Source organism: Canis lupus, chromosome 3 (genome assembly GCF_011100685.1).
Source record: "Canis lupus familiaris isolate Mischka breed German Shepherd chromosome 3, alternate assembly UU_Cfam_GSD_1.0, whole genome shotgun sequence".
Taxonomy (NCBI): Eukaryota; Metazoa; Chordata; class Mammalia; order Carnivora; family Canidae; genus Canis; species Canis lupus.
This window is the reverse complement of record NC_049224.1, coordinates 31,148,897-31,168,666: the sequence shown is the minus strand read 5'-3', so window position 1 is coordinate 31,168,666 and position 19,770 is coordinate 31,148,897. Positions and strand designations below refer to the sequence as shown.

At 35.5% G+C, this 19,770-nt stretch overlaps 1 protein-coding gene across 4 annotated transcripts in view; it reads right to left on the bottom strand.

Annotated features, from left to right (window-relative positions):
- CERT1 (ceramide transporter 1) overlaps positions 1–19,770 on the bottom strand; it is a 105,179-nt gene that overhangs the window by 5,179 nt on the left and 80,230 nt on the right. Inside the window, exons 10-17 of one of the 4 annotated variants that reach the window (XM_038532539.1) lie at positions 19,442–19,534; positions 18,861–18,938; positions 11,019–11,114; positions 8,150–8,282; positions 7,179–7,249; positions 3,677–3,805; positions 2,993–3,122; positions 1,710–1,846 (exon numbers count right to left, since the gene is read on the bottom strand). In XM_038532539.1, coding sequence (XP_038388467.1) covers positions 1,719–1,846; positions 2,993–3,122; positions 3,677–3,805; positions 7,179–7,249; positions 8,150–8,282; positions 11,019–11,114; positions 18,861–18,938; positions 19,442–19,534 — 858 coding nt within the window. In that variant the 3' untranslated portion in view covers positions 1,710–1,718. The remainder of the gene's footprint in view (positions 1–1,709; positions 1,847–2,992; positions 3,123–3,676; positions 3,806–7,178; positions 7,250–8,149; positions 8,283–11,018; positions 11,115–18,860; positions 18,939–19,441; positions 19,535–19,770) is intronic. The other 3 variants (XM_038532536.1, XM_038532538.1, XM_038532537.1) reach the window with 3 other exon arrangements.

Here is a 19,770-nt window from a genome sequence, read left to right as displayed (position 1 = left end):
GTCACTATATACTTATTGAACATATTCTTTTATCTAAAGAAAGTGACTCACAAATATACATGTCTCAGCCAATGACTTAATATTCCATGTAGGTAAGAATGAGAGGACATTCATATATACTTGTGGCTTATGAATTCTACTTTGGTAATCTCTATTAAAAATTTAAATGTTGACACATACTGAGAGTTCATAGAAACAGAACTATACAAATTGTTCTCAAATGGACCAAGAAATGTTCAAACTATTTATAATAAGAGAAATACAATAAAAACTACACTGAGAGTGGTTTTGCCTATCAAGGTGGGAACAATCCACATTGTTTCATACACTGTGTGAGAGGGTACAGGGAAACAGGCACTCAAATGTCTTATTGCTGGCGAGACGGTAAGTTAATAAGACCTCTCCGGGGGGGGGGGGGGGGGGTGGAGCAATACCTACATTACAAATGCACAACCTTCCCAGAGGTGCTGGCAGTGTCATATCTAGTAACTTATTCCACATAAAACTTGCAAGTGGATATAACTATTAACATTGTTCTAGCAAAAACTGAAAACGACTTCAATACCTAGCAGTGGAGGACTGGTTAAATTATGTACATCTATATGATGAATACTGTATAGCCACAAAAAAATAAGGAGGTGGTCCATGCTGTTAAGCAGAGACCTTTAAAGTAAAGTAAGTGGAAAAACAAGATGCAGAACAGCGTCTTTTGAACAACAACAAAAGTGTATGGGTGGGAGGAATACACCTGTATTTGCTTATTCAGGCTTAAAAAATTCTCTGGAAAGATACACAACAAACTACTAACAGGAGTTATACTCTTTCATTTGGGGCTGGAGGGAGGGCAAAACTGCGTGAGTAGGGGGCAAGGGATCAATTTCACTATTTATCTTTTCACACTTTTTGACTTATGAACCATGTTAACATCATTTCTTTAAAAAACCTAAAGATTCCAGCTCTTTGTGCAAAGACGTTCAGCATGGCACCAACAGTCAAAATATGGGACCACATTACTGTGGGACTGGGTAATAAATTCTGCAACATTCATATAACCAATACTAAAGGAATGAGACAGTTTTATATGTCTCACATCTTTATATCCAATAACAGTCAAGATATATTGTTAGGGAGAAAAAGCAAGTTGTACAACAGTAAGTAGAGAATAAACACATTTTTAAAAAATAATTAAGAATATATGTCACTCACAACATACATAAAAAAGTATGGAAGAAAAGACAACGAACCTAATTTCTGGGAAGGGAAAAAAATAGGGAATTTATACTGGAATTCCATGGCTCCATAATGTTAAAATCTCTTTGCATAAGCAAATACATCTAATATACGCAGAAAAAAAACATGTTTTAAAGGCTAAAAACTACAATTACAACTCTGTCTGGGAACATCTCAAAACACAGAAACTACTTCTAACAATTAACTAGATTTTAGTTTCTGCAGAGTCGTATTAGTCAAAGTTTTTTTTTTTTTTTAAATATTTTATTTATTTATTCATAGAGACACAGAGACAGAGAGGCAGAGACATAGGCAGAGGGAGAAGCAGCTCCATGCAGAGAGCCTGACGTGGGACTCGATCCAGGGTCTCCAGGATCACGCCCTGGGCTGCAGGCAGCGAGGCAGCGTTAAACCGCTGCGCCACCGGGGTTGCCCTTAGTCAAAGTTTTTAAAAAAGAATAACATATATCTTCCAGTACCTGTTAACACTAGAACAGAATGGGTTTTCCTGCAGTTTTTTCTTGGACATAAGACGTAAAACGTTTTAGAAACTTCGGATACTCTCGCTTTGCCACTGCCCTTAATACTGAGGCTGGTGCCCATCCTCCAGGGTTCACTGCAAGATAAAGGGAAATTAAAACCTGTTGGGATACAATTCTCCATTTGTATGTAAAACACTCATTTTGTTCCTTTGCTTTTAAAAAATTTCTCACAATGGAACAGTTAACATCTCTTAAAATTCTGACCATTAATTCCTTCATGCTAACCACCACACAAGAACACATAGCAAATAAGAAGGCACCTATTACCTATCTGAGATGTTCTTGGCTCCCTAAATTATAAGCAAATCTTAATATAGTAACATTTTAGGTTATGTAAGATAGATTTGTCACTCTTACTATAATCAAATAATACATCACTCAGGCACAACTGTCTCTTAAAACACCGTAGCAGTTGTGTCCCCGTAAAAAGAAGGCATGAGGATTTGATTAGAGGGACTCCAATGACTACTGCAGGTGGGAAGTAGGTTAGAAGAATCCTAAGCAGGCAATTATCCAGGAAACAAAAAAAGCCTGACAATGAGAAACAGAACTGTTCATTTCCTTTACTAGTATTGCTTATATTCCTAACTATACATGTATTTTATTAGACAAATATGTAACAAGATTTTTTTTTTTAAGATTTTATTTATTTGAGAGACAGAGTGAGAGAGAGAGGATGAGCAGGGGGAGGGAGAGACAGAGAAGGAGAAGCAGACAGACTCCCCACCAAGCAGGGAGCCCGAAGAGGGACTCAATCTTTGGATTCCGGGATCATGATGCAAGCCAAAGGCAGATGCTCAACTGACCAAACCACAGGTGCCCCTATAGTAAGATGGTTCGTAAAGCCAAGCATATGTGAAAGTCATCTAGAGATGGAAGTATTAAAATGTATCTACCTAGCCCCAGCCTAAAAAATTCTGATAGAGTAGTTCTGGGATCAAATTTAGACGTGACTATTTTCAAAGTTTCCTGATAATTTCAATACACATCTCCTCAAATTAAAAATTACTAATCTAAATGATAAAAACTAAAAAGGCTTTTAGATTATAAGAAGAAAATCTGGGGTGCCTAGCTGGCTCTGTTGGAAGAGCATGTGTCTCTTGATCTCGGGGGTCAGGAGTTGTTGCCACATGTTGGGTGTAGAGATCACTAAAATAATAGTGAACGACTGAATGAAAATCTACATGCCCAAGTAGCAAAAGAAACCCCAAAATACATACCATTAGCTACATATGTAATCTTGCATAGAATGTTGTCCCTGCTGATCTCCTGGTTTCCCTCTGGTGGGCTTACCAAGGTTTGACAAATCATAGCAATATTTATTTTGGCACGGACACATCGATTGTTTAGCTGCCAAAACAAATAACAGAAACGAAACATCAGTGCAGTAGATGCTTAGCATTTTATAATCCCTAATGCTCTAATACATTAGGTTATCTAAAACTAAAGCTCATCAACATCTCCAACAAATCTTATAAGCACCAATAAATAAAACAAGCTGTTATGACATCAGGAATGTTTTTTCTCTCCTCTTAAGCAGTAGATGGAGCTAAACTGAGATAGAAACCACAGAGGTTTTGCTAGCAGTTGATCATGGCTGGAGAGGGAACTGTGGAAAGCAGCCTTCCATTATTTACCCATTCAGTTCTGTTTCCTCTAACTTCAGGAGGAAAAGAAAACAGCCCCTGCTGGGTGGGTGTTCACAGCCATGACTGCTGTACTTGGGTAACACATGGGCTATCATGTCCCAAGAAGCCAATTCAACAGAAAACAAAATCTAAGAAATGTTATCAAGTATTTGTGTGTGTCCTATGTGTTTATCACTTTCGTTCTGCACTGTATATTTAGCTTCATACTGTACAACTATACACATTTATATAAATGCATTATATAAATGCACTTACAGGAGCACTGTCATGATCCACAGAAAAATTACACACTATCCAAGTTTCAGGGTCATTTTCAGTCAAGGCTGGTATTTTTCGAATGGCAGAAAGATATAATACATCTCGCTGAGAAGCAGGCCACACTCTCTGTGGAAGAAGTAAAAATCTTTCAAAAATGTGAACTACTTTTAAATTCCTATGTAATATGAAACTGACAGAGAAACAAATGTAAAACCAATAAATAACTTAGGCAAAGGTAAAAATCTGTCAAATTTTAAATGGACAGTATCTGAAAGTACCCAGCAAAGTAAATTATGAATACTGAATTAATGGCTTTGCAGAATAATAATAGCATCAAAGGGATAATCTTTTTTTTTAATTGTGGTTATATGTAACAAAAATTTTTACCACTTAAAGCATTTTTAAGAGTATAATTCAGTGACATTACATTCATAATATTACATAAACATCATCATTTCCAAAATTTTTTATCAACCTGAACAGAAATTCTGTACTCAATAAGTAATTAATTCCCCATTATTCCCTCCCAAAGACCCTGGTAATGTTCTATTTCTATTTATTTATTTATTTTAGATTTTTAATTTACTTGAGAGAAAGAGCACCAGCGGGGAGGAGAGTGTTAAGCAGGCTCTCCGCAGAACAGAGAGTCAGCCACAGGGGCTCTATCCCCAGGACTCTGGTTGGAATCACGACTGGAACCAAAGGCAGAGGGAGATGCTTAACCAACTGAGGCACTGAGGCGCCCCTAACATTCTGCTTTTCAGTATTCAACCTCTGTTTAAAGTGTTCAGAGACTTAAACACTAAGATTTCAGTGTAAGAAGACTGCTCCTTTGACATCGTAATCACATCTGAAGAATACCAAATCAATTAGACTGAATCTTTCAACTTTATGGTATGCAGGGAGACACATCATGTTGGGATGATAATGGAAATGAGATTTGTGAAAACAGACTGTGTACTTTTATTTTTTTTTTTTTTAAAGATTTTATTTATTTATTCATGATAGTCACAGAGAGAGAGAGAGAGAGAGAGAGGCAGCGACACAGGCAGAGGGAGAAGCAGGCTCCATGCACCGGGAGCCCGATGTGGGATTCGATCCCGGGTCTCCAGGATCGCGCCCTGGGCCAAAGGCAGGCACCAAACCGCTGCGCCACCCAGGGATCCCCAGACTGTGTACTTTTAAATGACAGAAAATATACACTGTGCCTTTCCTAATTGTTGAGTATAATAACCAACAACTCAATGTCAATACAACACGAATCATTTGGAAAGTGAAATGGTTCATATATTAAAGATAATAAATTTCACAAAATACGTGAAAGCAGTGCTGAGCACTGCTATGTGAAGCTAGTAATAAAGGAAAATTTGTGTTAGAATTAATGAATGCAAGTCCACAAGAATGAGAAGATGAAAAATTAAAGAGTGAGAATGACTTAAATATCAGGAGAGAAGTAGCCCTCTTTAAGATCAAATTATAAAATAAGCCACATTTAAAGGAAAAGTTGTATAGCATTACTGAATTTTTGGAAAAAAAATTATACCAGGATAATTTGTTTATTTAAACATTTATAATTCTAACTTAAATTTTGTTACATTGAAGAGACATTAATAGTTTTTAGCTTTATTTTTCAAAAAGTGATTGTAATACAGCTTATTTAAATCCTTCCCTCAAAAAAAAAAAAATAAAATAAATAAATAAATAAATAAATAAATCCTTCCCTCCATCTACTATTTACGAAGTGAAATATTTTCAGCAGACTGTTTCCCAAGATCAATTGTCCTCAGATTATAAGATTCTTCTATGTCATTTCTATTGATTCCAAATTAAAGGCCGTTAATCGGTATTTTTAACATTTACTCAACTTTAAGCTTCCCTTGGACTCCCCAAATCTGTATGCTAAAGCAGAATCTTTGTTGTTATACACTTCCTTTTTAATTGAAGCAAAGTTGACCTATAATGTATTTTTTACACATTTCTTAAGCAGCTACCATGTAAAATCAGGCCTACCTCATAATCATTACATTTAAGATGCCCCACATGACAAAACTGAGTTCAGGAAATACCTAACAAACCCACAATATTTTCATATATTCAACCCAATTAAAAAGTCATTTATTTTTTTATTTTTTTTAAGATTTAAAAAAATTTATTCATGAGACACACAGAAAGAGGCAGCGACAAAGGCAGAGGGAGAAGCAGGCTCCCTGTAGGGAGCATGATGTGGGACTCGATCCCAGGACCCCAGGATCATGAGCCAAAGGCAGATGCTCAAACTACTGAGCCACCCAGGTGCCCCTAAAAAGTCATTTAAAGAAGAGAAAAAGGAAGCACCTATTGAATTATTGTATTTCTTACATAACATAAAATATTACATTGAATGGATCTTTCTAAAATTATAGGTCCTTTTTATTATTTTCCTTTTTAAAAATTGAAGGTTATATTATTTTCAGGTATACAACATGCTGATTTGACCATTTTATATATTACTCAGGGCTCACCACAAAAGGTGTAGTCACCATCTGTTATTGTAACCTTATTACAAATATTACTACCTTTCCTATGCTCTACTTTTTATAACTGGAAGTTTGCACCTCTTAATTCCCTTCATTTATTTTCCCCTTCCTCCCACATACTATCCCCATTTATTGTTTTTTACACAATATATTACTCGGCAATTTTCAGGAAACAGAGAAGAATAAGGTAAGAGAAATATTAATTCTTTAATTTTAAATATCTAAGAATAGCAGAGAAAGAGATGAAGGAAAAGTGAAATGAAAGTGAACTAATTCAGGGGCACCTGGGTAGCTTAGTTGGTTAAGCATCTGCCTACAGCTCAGATCACAATCCCGGGGGTCCTGGGATGAAGCCCTGCACTGAGCAAGTTGCTCCATAAGGAGTCTGCTTTTCCTTTTCCTTCCTGCTCATATTCTCTATCTCTGTATCTTTCAAATAAATAAATAAATAAAACCATTTAAAAAAGAAAAAAGAAAAGGAAGAAAGTGAACTAATTTAAATGACGTTTCTGTGTGCTCTGGTATATGACCAACTTCTTAATAGTTATGCTTAGCAATTTCCCCATGCTTTCAGATAATCCACTTACATGACTTAACATACATACTTTCCATTCCCTTCATTACCATGGTCACAGGAAATGCTGATTCACTTTTGTATTTGGTAATGATCATTTACCGCCTATAAAGACTAGACGCTACAAAAATATTTAACAGGATTTCAGTATTTTCTAAATTTTAAGTGGACATAACTAACTGGAGATCTTTATCAAACACACTGTTCCTGGATATTTCTCAGGTTCTTGTCTTAGGTTCAGCTTTGAATGAACTGATATCCTTTCAAATATGTGACGTTCATGCATCATTAACAAAGTCTTTGGATCTTTTACGGCATTTGATTTCCTGCCAAATTTTACTTTTAGAGAATTTATACACGTCTCACTTTGAACTACAGTGAAATCCTTTTGGGATGAAGAGATTTTTACCTTGTGCGTTTGATAAACGATGATTGCATTATCAGCTAATGTTTCCACCACATGAAAGTTTTCTATAGTTGCTGAAATGAAGAAAAAAATATTAGTAGCCAAAAATATACATTACCTCTTCCTAGAATGTGATTAACTCAGTTATATTGCTGGACCCTGTGATAACATGAGCAGGACCAAGTTCAAATGGAAGGTAGTTAATACTTCCTACTAGGGCTACAGACAGTGGCCATGAGGATTGATCACCAGGAAATCTCATTTCCTCTGGACCAATTATCTAGAAAGCAATTCTAATCACACTGCATTACTCAGACACAAATTCCTATCTAACACTATGACCATTTCCTGTAATCTCTAATTTACTGAAGTTGAATAAACTCTTCTGTCTAGGCTTAGGTGACTATATTTGTGGAAAAAGAATATCAAACTGTCACTAATACACATCTTACGATGTTCGAAATTATCTATATTTATGAAATTTGGTGCCTAAGAGGAACAAATACATACAAACAACAAACATACCCCAAGAATAACTCTAAGCAGACCACAGCAGGATTTGTCTTGGGATTACTAGAGAAACAAAACAGTTTGGGAAAGTAGGTGATAAGACAGAAACCTTTAGTTTTAGTATTGGCCTTTCTACTAACTAGGCTCTGTGGCTTCTGACAAGTCACTTATCCTGATTTTTACTTTTTTACCTACTTATCATGCAGGATTATTGAAGTACTGGATCAAATGCTGTAACACAGAAACATTTTGTACAGTGTTTCACTGTACAAGCATTACTTCACTGTAAAGCTCTATTTAAATGTAAGTAAAAACAAAAAGTAAATGCAAGCTATTATCAGATTTTCCAGATATTTTCTACATTGACTTTGTAAACTGTAAATGAGATGCAAAACATGGGGTTGGATTTGACATTACATTCAAAATAATAATTATATTACGATATATTAATAGTGGCAGCTTACTTTCCCAATCATTGCGAACATCAACATTCCAGAAGTAATTGCAGACCTCATGTCCTGTAACACCTTTCACTGCATGAGTAGCTTTCAAAGGATCCAGAACAATTCCATTTTCTTCTACTTCCCTTCTATATACCTAAAGAAGATATTCTTAAAATTAACAGGCAACACATAAAAAAATCATCTCCTTAATGATACTGATTTTTTTTAAAAGATTTTATTTATTTATTCATGATAGTCACACAGAGAAAGAGAGAGAGAGGCAGAGACACAGGCAGAGGGAGAAGCAGGCTCCATGCAGGGAGCCCGACGCAGCAGGACTTGATCCCAGGCCTCCAGGATTGTGCCCCGGACCAAAGGCAGGCACCAAACCGCTGCGCCACCCAGGGATCCCCTAAGGATATTGATTTAAAGCAATGTTGTTCAATTCTACATACCCAGCATCTAAAATAGTATCTCAAACACAGTAGGCTCTCAATTATTTGTTGAATCAATGACTCAAAGCTAAAATGGCATGAAGATCTATGCTATCTTGGCTATTTATTTCCTTAGAGCATTTTGCATGTGAGTAGGAGGGAGGGTCTGAGGAAGGGGGGTGGAGAGAGAGAGAGAGAGAGAGAATCTTAAGCAGGCTCTCCACATCCAGGATAGAGCCCAACACAGAGCTTGATCTCAGAACCCTGAGATCATAACCTGAACCGAAATCAAGAGTTGGAGGCTTAACTGACTGAACCACCCAGGCGCCCCATACTATCTTGCTTTAAATACTGATGTTGTGTACCTAAAGTTCTAAAATTAATTACCTCAAAATTATAGGGTTTGCTACTTTAGGAAATTTTGCAGTAAGTTCTTTCGAGAAATGAATAATCATGTTACTGTAGGAAGAACCAGCTCTCTATGGAGTGCTTTATGGGTCCAGAAACTGTTAGGCATTTCACATACAGTTTCTCTCTTAAAATCTTTGGCATTTCACATACAGTTTCTCTCTTAAAATCTTTCTCATCAAACTACTTTTCCCTACATGTTTATTTATTCACATTATTGAGATGGCTAAAAAATGGAAAACCAGTTACACAAATTGGAAACTTCAGACTTTTAAATCCTCTCCTCATACTTCATATGGCTCTTAAGCTTGTTACTAACCTTCTATAAGACATCCAACAGCTTGACTTCTCTATTACTGGTTACTTCTCTTACTTAGGTAAGCTTTCATCCCCATGTACCTGATTCTCTTAAATGGTATGCTTGGTTTTTAGTTTCTTCCTTATATAGTGGCTAGCCTACTGCTACAGACAAGAGACTATTCTCCTTGGTAGGCTATTTTATACTCTCCATAATCCAAGCTCTCTCTCTCTCTAGTGTTGTGGGCTGTAGGAACATTTATTCTCTATTTTTCATTCCACATGGAGGGACTTCATCCAGATGATCACTCCTGGTTTTTCTTCACCCTTTCACTTCTCCCTTCCTCGGGGTACAACAATGAATTAACCAACTGTTGAGTATAAAATAGGACTGGAAGTCTTGGCTCACTTCTTTTTCTACAGAGAGCATGCGTCTTGGTTTTCTTTTTGGGCTTACACTTGTGGAGAAGGCCTGTGATTGATTATCTAGCTATGTCAGAAACATTGTTTAATTTTGAGTTAATATATTAGCAAGACCTTGTGGCTGCTGATCTAAAGCCATATTCTTCAATTAGCTTATTAAATTTATAGTTAGCATTCTGGTATCTCATTTGCTTGTCTCTTACTTCTTTTTTAATGATTTTATTTATTTGAGAAAGAGAACAGAGCAAGAGACAGAGCACCAGTGAGGATACGGGGCAGCGGGAAAGCGAGAAGCAGACTCCCCACTGAGCAGGGAGCACTATGAGGGGCTTGATCCCAGGAGCCTGGGATCACGACCTGAGCTGATGGCAGACGCTTAATTGATTGAGCCACCCCATCTCTTCTGATTTCTTAATTAGTTCCCTATTCAGGAGGAAAGGAAATTCCAACATCTGATATTGTATCTCTATTGCTAGAATAATTGTGGTAAACACAGTCTATGAAAAGAATTCCTGAGTAAGAAATTTGCTTTCATGTTTTCACTTGTGTTATATTTTTTGTCTAAAATACCCTTGGCTTCACCTTTGTCACAATGTTGCTTCGATTTCCAGACATAGTTCAAATGCTTATCCAGTAAAAAACAATCTGTTTCATATAAGAGCTCTTTCTTTTCCAATTTTCTCCACTAATCTGTGCGCATCATTCAATATGTTATCAGATAGACACAAGTAACAGTATCTTTAAATGTCAATATCCTTCTTCCCCAACGAGTTTCAGCTTGGAGAAAGTCTTATTAAACATCACTTTATCTTTAGCACAGCGCCTTGGGCATAAGTATACCAAATTCAAAAATCAAAATTCAGTGCAGCTGCTGTTTTGAATCCATCTCTAAATCTTATTCCTTGATCTTATTCTCTGTCTCTTGTGCTTACAGATGTGAACAAAATTAGCAGACTCACCTCCAAATATTGATAGAAGATGCAGTGAGAGAAAGGATAAGAAGTGATATATAGACCAAATAGAAATATCCAAATAGAAAACCATCAACTAATTATGACTTCCTAACATCTAAACACTCAAATTGTATTTTCTCCATGGCCCAGGCAAAACAGAATGGTTTGTACAAAGGTTTTTATTGAGATCATAAAGAAACTGTGTAAAAGCCAAAGTACATTTTACTTCCTAGTATCTAGTGGTTTTTTGATCATATGTAATAATCTGTTCAAAAGAAAATTTAAAATGCTGCCGTCATTCACATCAATGGTTAGTGATGATAATATGCTATAACACCTGCAATTAGCAACCTATAATATCTTACTGTAAATTACCTTCATTTCTCCTTCTTCTACAACCAACTGCCAATTAGCATCTCCACCTACATCCTGTAATGAATAAGTCATATGGTTTTGCACCATCTCTTCAACCTTGGAAAGAAAAATAAAGCCATAAGAATTCATATCCAAAAAAAAAAAAAAAAAGAATTCATATCCAATGAATAGCCATGACATAATCTCTAAAACAGAATGGTATTGAGTTTATTTAAGCTCAGAAATGTTCTTAGAAAGCTGAGCAACCAAATGCACAAAGGTTAGTAGATTTTAAATAGTGTTGAAGAGTTTAGTCCACATTCCAGATATCATATTACAGGTTAATGACAGGGGCGGGGTAAGGGGTGGGGGACACGCAGAGAAGGAAGATGCTTCACTCAAATAACATATTGAAAAAAAAAAAAACATATATTGGCCTAAAGTTCATCAAGTGAGCAAAATAAGCATTTTCTGGAAAAAAAAAATTCCTTTCTTTACCATAAAATGTTTCCTTATAGAGATAATGTCTTAAAACATAAAATCATGTGACACTAAGGGTAAAAGGGACACAAAGAAATGGATCTAGTCCAGTAGTTCTATGTTTAAGACTATAAAGATTAATAGAAAGTTTGTTATATGACAAGATAACTTTCATTACTTCACTAACAAACTTCACTTCTACCATGATTATAAACCAAGTTAAAAAAAAAAAACAAAACAATCCCCCATTTATTTGACTCCAATTTCACTGTTTTACATTCTTTTAGGGAAAATGAAATATTTATATATACAAACATTTGCAAATAATCATCTTTTAGTATCTTCTTTTAAATTAACTAAATTAGTCTTTTTACTGAAATTTAAGTAAAATCTGTGCTTTTAACTATCATAAATTACTCCTATACATCTTATATAAACAAAACTAAGTATTTCACACTCTGAGAATCCACAATCACATTTATTGGTAAGATTTCATGTGAGTGCTATTTGCAAACTCTTAGTTTTAAATATTTTTATTTTTTTAATAGATTTTTATTCATTTATTCATGAGCAACACAGAGAGAGAGAGAGAGAGAGAGAGAGAGAGAGAGAGGCAGAGACACAGGCAGAGGGAGATGCAGGCTCCATGCAGGGAGCCCAACGTGGGACTTGATCTTGGGTCTCCAGGATCACACCCTGGGCTGCAGACAGCACTAAACCGCTGCGCCACCAGGGCTGCCCTGAAATGTTTTTTTTTTTTGTTTTTTTTTGTTTGTTTTTTTTTTGTTTTTGTTTTTTTTGTTTTTTTTTGCCCTGAAATGTTTTTAAAAAGAAGTGAAGTGATAAAAAGATGGTTTCTGAAGGAGTTGCTTCTTTATCATCTATTCAAAGACACTTTTTCTAAGCTCCATTTTCTAATCTTTTACTTATAATTTCATTTTATATAATAAGTACATTAGAGAAGGCAGGAAAGAGTTGGAAATAGTATATTATACTTCCACTTGATTTATTCCTAAGTTTACTTATCTTAGATAAAATTTACTATGTTTATTAGGAATACAGAATAGAATAAGAATAGTGTACAAATATTTTGAAATAAATATATTAATGGTTTTGAGACAAAAAAATGCTAAAATTATTAACTCTGGGGTAAAATTTTTCCACGCAAAAGGATGTTATCAATATATTACAGTAGCATCATGTACTTCTACTACATAAAGTTTTCCAGATTTCAGAGTGCATTTTTGTTTGTAGGTATGGCTTTAATGTCTCCCTAATTTGTAAAAATTATAAAAATGTTTTTGAGAAAAATTTTATATTGAGGTTCTACAATCTATTTTTCTACTAAATAAAACACTAACATAACATTTTATACTCTTATTCATAGTCCTCAAAACAATGTGAATGGTGTTGGGCTACAGACTTGAAAGAAATTTAAAAATGTGACTAATAGTACGTTCTGTAATTTAAAAAATTCTATTATTATTTTTTTAATTTTATTTATTCATGAGACACGGGGGGGCGGGCACAGGCAGAGGGAGAAGCAGGCTCCATGCTGGGAGCCTGACATGGGACTCAATCCTGGCTCTCCAGGATCACGCCCTGGGCTGAAGGTGGCGCTAAACCGCTGAGCCACCCGGGCTGCCCTTAAAATTTTTTTTTGTTTTAAAGCATTTATTTAAGTAATTTCTACACCCAACATAGAGCTCGAACTCATGATCCCCAGATCAAGAGTCCCTTGCTCTTCTAGCTGAGCCAGCCAAGTGCCCCATATTCTACACTTTGCTACAAAATATGACTCTAGGGGTCTGCCTGGAAAAATGTGTGTACCTCTGATTTTGAAATCTGCTCTGAGTAAGGAGGACTAATGCAAGATTTCCAAATTATAAAGACATACAAAACGTACCTGAATTCCCAAAGAGAAAGGAATAAAGAAGCTCCAGTTAGTATGCATAAATAAAACCACCGCTGTAGCACTGGCTTGATTCATTTGTCTGTGCCATATGGTGATTGGGAAAAAATTTTACCCTTTTTAGATCCAAAGATCTTAATATGTACTTTATAGATGGGGCACTAGGAGTTAAGAACACCTACATTATGAGATTAAAAGCAGAAAGAAATGCTTCCCAGGAGTAAGACCTACTTTAACTAGACTACTTGTGAAAGAATGCAGGATTTTACTCTGTTAAGAAACAAAGAGTTCTAGGTGCCTGGGTGGCTCAGTGGTTGAGCATCTGCCTTTGGCTCAGGTCGTGATCCTGGGGTCCTGGGATCGAGTCCCACATCGGGCTCCCCACAGGGAGCCTGCTCCTCCCTCTGCCTCTCTCTGTGCATCTCTAGTAAATAAATAAAATCTTTAAAAACAAAAACAAAATCTTTAAAAACAAAGAGTTCTGTTTCAAAAAAACACTGCCACGTAAGCTCTTTTGTTGGAGAGTATGCAGGTAATTTTGTTTTTGTTTGGGGGCTTACTCCTGATTAGTTATTTCAAATGTTTGAATAATGAGAAGATATTTTTGTGTTCTGGTCCCAAAGACACTAGATTCCACAAATATAAAGTGATAGCTGTTCACATAGGTTAAAACAAAGTACAGTAAGCATATTTAAAATGATCCTTCTGGGGATGATCCCTGTGTGGCCCAGTGGTTTAGTGCCTGCCTTTGGCTCAGGGCATGACCTCGGGGTTCCAGAATCAAGTCCCACCAGAGGCTCCCTGCAGGGGGACTGCTTCTCCCTCTGCCAGTGTCTCTGCCTCTTTCTCTGTGTCCGTCATGAATGAATAAATAAAATCTTTAAAAAATAAATAGATAAATAAATAAGTATGTATAAATAAATAAATAAATAAATAAATAAATAAATAAATAAATAAATAAATAAATAAAATTTTTTGTCTTTCTAGATAGGTGAAAAATGGCATTCCTACCCTAGTTACCACTGCATCTAGGAAAAGTGTTTAGTCTTTTGTTCTTATGTACTTTCCTGAGTTAAGAGGGCTTGAAAAAGTTCAATAAATAAACAAGAGGAATACTGGAGTAACCATCCCTGCAAAGTTTTTATCATGGAATCTTTATCCATTAGGGCATCTTCCCTGATGTAATAACATGGAGATTAAGGAGAGAGGTGATAACAGGTAAAATCTCACTATAACTTATTTCATGTTCACTACAATAAAATCTGAAGTATTAAGTGTTACTATTGGGGCAGTGACTCAGGCATTTGTGATCACACTGACACTTTAAATTTACCCCAATGATCTGCTTTGTTTATTGTTTTCAGTTATGACAGCATATCAAAAATAACTGGAAGGGGCCATTAAGATGGATGACAACAACAAAAGCCAAATTTAACATTTTATTAGGTTCAAAATTTGATACACTACAAAATATTAATAGTAACTTCTGCTATCATTATAAAAAACAGACTGAGTCAAAATCATTGAGGCAGGTTTCATCTGATTTAGTAGTGTTCACTAGTTTTAATTAGATGAAGCATAATTTCAGGAATCATGCCCTTGATTTTTTATGGACCTAGTGTTGAAAATGATAAGCTGACATATACAGCATCTTCACAGTAAATGAACTATGAAAAATGAACATATTTAAAATAAGAGATGATGGATGCCAAGTCTAGCCTTTTCTTCCACCTCCCATTTGAGTCACGCAGTGTGCCAATTTAGGAGGCTAACTGGATTTTTCTAACATTATCAATAAAGAAATTTTTATTGATGATGTAACAAAAATGTAATGAACAAAATTCTAATGAACAGAAGTCTAGAAGGGTTCAAAGACTTGTCAGATCTCTTTTCTCTTACTCATGTGAAAGGAATACAACTATACTTATTGTTACAGAGTCAGAGGGATTTGTTGGATGGATCAATTTATTAGTAACAAATTAACAGTGCACTGTTAACCCAAAAGAAAAATGGACAGAACATGAATAGTCAATTCACTGAAGAAATGCAGAAGGCCAAGAGGCAAAAATACCACTTTTAGTCTAAGACTAGCGAGAATTAACTGAATTACAACATTCACTGTCAACATAACAAAAGAAAACTGAACTGGGAGTGTAGCTGGTTCAACTTTTTAAATGAAATAGTTTGGCAATGAGAATACAAAAAAGTCCTCAGAAGTACGCACAGTTTTTGTCTTAATAATTCTACTTCTAGAAATGTATTCTAAGGAAATAAGTGGATTAGTGTACAAAGATGCACACACACATGACATGGATGGTATATATGTCAGGATGCTCCTGTAGCACTACTTATAATATATTATTTATTTATTATAAATAAATAAATAGACAAACTGAAAATACACTAAATGTTTAATATTAGGTGAGTAGGTAAATCCTGCATGCACATCCATATTAAAAGACAAAGAGATAAAGACTCACATTTACCGATGGGAAATGGGCTTAATTATTTTTAAAAAGCTGGTTATAAAATAGTGTATATGAAATTACATTTCTTGGTAGAAAAAGGCAACTATTAAAGTATGTGTGTTTATTAGTATGTGACTGATTTTATATACACATGGGAAAAGGCTATGCATGAGAATACTAATAGCGATCTATTACTTTATTTACTTTCTAGTTCTGCTAAAATTCGAATGTATTATTGTACAACAAATAGGGGAGGGGTTAAATGATTACCACAATAATAAGGTGTCACTGTGGACATAAAGGGTGGAGAGAGCTTAACAGCCAGAGCCCACGTCTGCTAATGACAACAAATACTTTAGCAAGGACAATAAATACTTGAAGAACTCAATGTCATTTTTCTTCAATTTTGCCTCTTTTGGCATATAAAACAGTACAATAATTAAAAGCTAAAAACAGAATGTAAATAATCCCGAGCTTTATATTAGAAAAAATTCCCACCATGAAAGATCTTTCTCAACTTATACACAAGTTACGTAAAATATTAAAAAGTATGCTATAATTTAGCAGTCTTTTTTTTTTTTAAGATTTTATTTATTCATGAGACACAGGAGCGGGGGCAGAGACACAGGCAGAGAGAGAAGCAGGCCCCATGCAGGGAGCCCGACGTGGGACTCGATCCCAGGACTCCAGGATCAGGCCCTGGGCTGAACATGGCGCTAAACCGCTGAGCCACCCGGGCTGCCCAGTCTTTTTTTTTTTTTTTTTTTTTTTAAGATTTTATTTATTTATTCATGAGAAATACAGAGAGAGAGAGAGAGAGAGAGGCAGAGACCCAGGCAGAGGGAGAAGCAGGCTCCATGCAGGGATCCCACGTGGGACTCGACCCCAGGTCTCCAGGATCACGCCCTGGGCTGAAGGCGGTGCTAAACGGCTGAGCCACCTGGGCTGCCCCCTAATTTGGCAGTCTTACAAAAATCTGAGCATCTGCCTCTCTGTAATATATTTATGTATACTTGAAGAATTTTAGTTGTTCTAAAGCTCTGTAGCTTAGGTCGAAGGTCTGCATTCTGAAGCCTTAACTCTTAAGCACCTGTAGCGACTTATACTTTTTTACCGCTCTCATTACATTTTCATTTATAGCATGTGTATTCCTATAATTTAAAGGAAAATGGTGACAAGTACTGATGAGCCTTAGTGTGTCACTTTATTATTTTATTTATTTTTTTTTAATTTTTATTTATTTATGATAGTCACACAGAGAGAGGGAGAGAGAGGCAGAGACACAGGCAGAGGGAGAAGCAGGCTCCATGCACCGGGAGCCTGACGTGGGATTCGATCCCGGGTCTCCAGGATCGTGCCCTGGGCCAAAGGCAGGCGCCAAACCGCTGCGCCACCCAGGGATCCCACTTTATTATTTTAATACAAGGTGGAGTTTAGCAGAATAAACCAAAGTCTCCTTATATTATCTAGTTTTGTCACTGATTTATTATGAATATGAGATGCTTTTTAAAAAGCCTGCATAAATGAACAAAATTAAGAAATATTGGAATAAGTTTGGTTCTGGGTGATTTCTGAAGCAGAACTAATACATCTCTTTTTCAAAAATGCTCAAGAAGAAAAAATGTTCTGCAAAAGTCAAAAAATCTATTTTGCACCAGTTTGAAATGTACAGGTTATTTATTTCAATAAATATAGTACAATACTCTAAATGTATTTTCCCTTCCTTACAATTTTCTTAATAACATTTTCTTTTCTCTAAGTTACCTTATTGTAAGAATACAGTATATGATATTACAGCATATAAAATATATGTTAACCAACTGTTTATATTATTGTAAACTATTATTAACTATTAAGAGTTAGGTTTTTGGGAAGCCAAAAGTTTTATGTGGATTTTTGACTGAATGGAGAGGGGAGGGCTGGCGCTCCAACCCCCACCTTTGTTTGAGAGTCAAGAGTACTCTGATAGAAAAAATAAGGTAGAAAATTTTGAATTCAAGTAAATTATGTTGTTATATAAATAGCTAATAAATAGCTATATAATAGCTAATAAAGCTCACACTTATATAGCATTTACAACATGCCGGGCTCTAGTCACATCACAGTCCTAGCTAGATCACAGAAGTGAAGCACAGAAGACTTAGAAAAGTTGTTCAAGATCATGCAACTAACCAGGATTAAACTCAGTCATTCTAACTAGAGAGCTCAGCTTCTCAACATAAGATAGCATAATGCAATCCAATAAAACACATTCACCATAAAGATACAAAGCTGACTGGCAAAGATACAAGGATTCAAAAACTTTAAAAACTAATTCTGATACTAAAAAGCATTCCTTCAATAATACTTTGACTTTATGATAAGGGCAGAGACTACAAGCATCTAAGGGCAGAGACTACAAGCATCTAGCTTCCTGTCTTAAATTCCTAAATACTTAATGATGCATAGGAACAGGAATATTAATTTATAATATCCAAAGGTAATTTGCATAACGAAAATACAAATCAGCTCAATGGAGCTTAGTATGACAAAAGTAATGAGACAAATATTTAATAAAGCTATTTTCTTGTTGAATTATGAGATACTTTAAATTAAATTAGAAGTGAGACTGCTGAAATCTGCTTTTATGCTTTAACAAACATATCCTGTAAACCATGTTCATCAAAGTTGTTGAATCCTATTTGAGGAAACAGATACTACATGATATTTAAACAGATACTACCAGGTATCTTCTGCTTGTTTCAATTCAATTTGAAATCTTTTAGGAGTACCTCCTATATGGCAAAATTCCAAGCTATTCACAGCAGAGACTATAAAGGGCACATGCAAGCCTGACAGAGGAACTATTTAGTAGATACGGAAGGTCTTTTTAATGCTTATTGTTACTATTTAAAATTCAAAATCAAAACACGTGGCCTAACCAAAAGATATCTCGGAACTGGGAAAGCAGGCTGAAATATAGCACAGAAAGACTTAAGTCCACTCCATACAGTCATACGGTACCTGGGAGCTGAATCTGTGAACATCGTCAGAGGCACTGACTAGATCAATGGAAGACATGGAGGAAGAGCGACTATAGGGCTACCAGAGACAGACAAAGAAAAAACCAAGTAATCAGAACAAAGGCACAACAGAGCATTCAGTACCAACTTCCAAACACAAGATAAAGAGAGAACAAAGCACTATATGAAACAAGCTCAACAGCAAGTGCTGACTTCATGCACCTATTATGGTTTATGCTCCAAATTCTTTCTAAAAAGAATGCAGTGCTTCCAATAATTCAAAATAATATCACTTAACTCCAGAGAAAAAAGTGATTTAATATAACTGGCTACACTTCTAGTTAACTATTTTGGACTAGCCATTCCCTATCCCCAGCCCCCTTTCCCGTTAAACAAAAAAGAAAGAACATTATATTCATAAGATTTCTAACTCTTTTGGAAGATGTATAATGAAAGAAAGCATATAATATATAAAAAAAACTCATTCCCAAATTCAAGAAAAGGGAAAACTTATACAACAATATAGTTCCATCAACCGTGAAGAATAATATGGATTTTCAGTAAATTCTGACATTAGCTTACCTTTTGGACAAATCTATGAGTCCCCACAGAAGAAAAGGCATCTCCAGATGGCATGGATGTAGGCCAGTGCAATCTGACCTTTTCACTCTGTGACTAAGAAAATATATAATGTTAGGTGGGAAGATTTTAAAAGTGTACTTTGCAGCTTAAGGATGGGTAATATAACCTACCAACAATTAATGCTTTAGTACTTTTACCAAGAATCTTTATTAACCCTGCTCTTGAAATAATTTTTTATCCAAACTCTGGTCAGATTATTCCAATCACTCCACTTCATCAGGGTTGTACAGAGCCATACCATTTGAACCATTGTCATTGTCTGCTTCAGT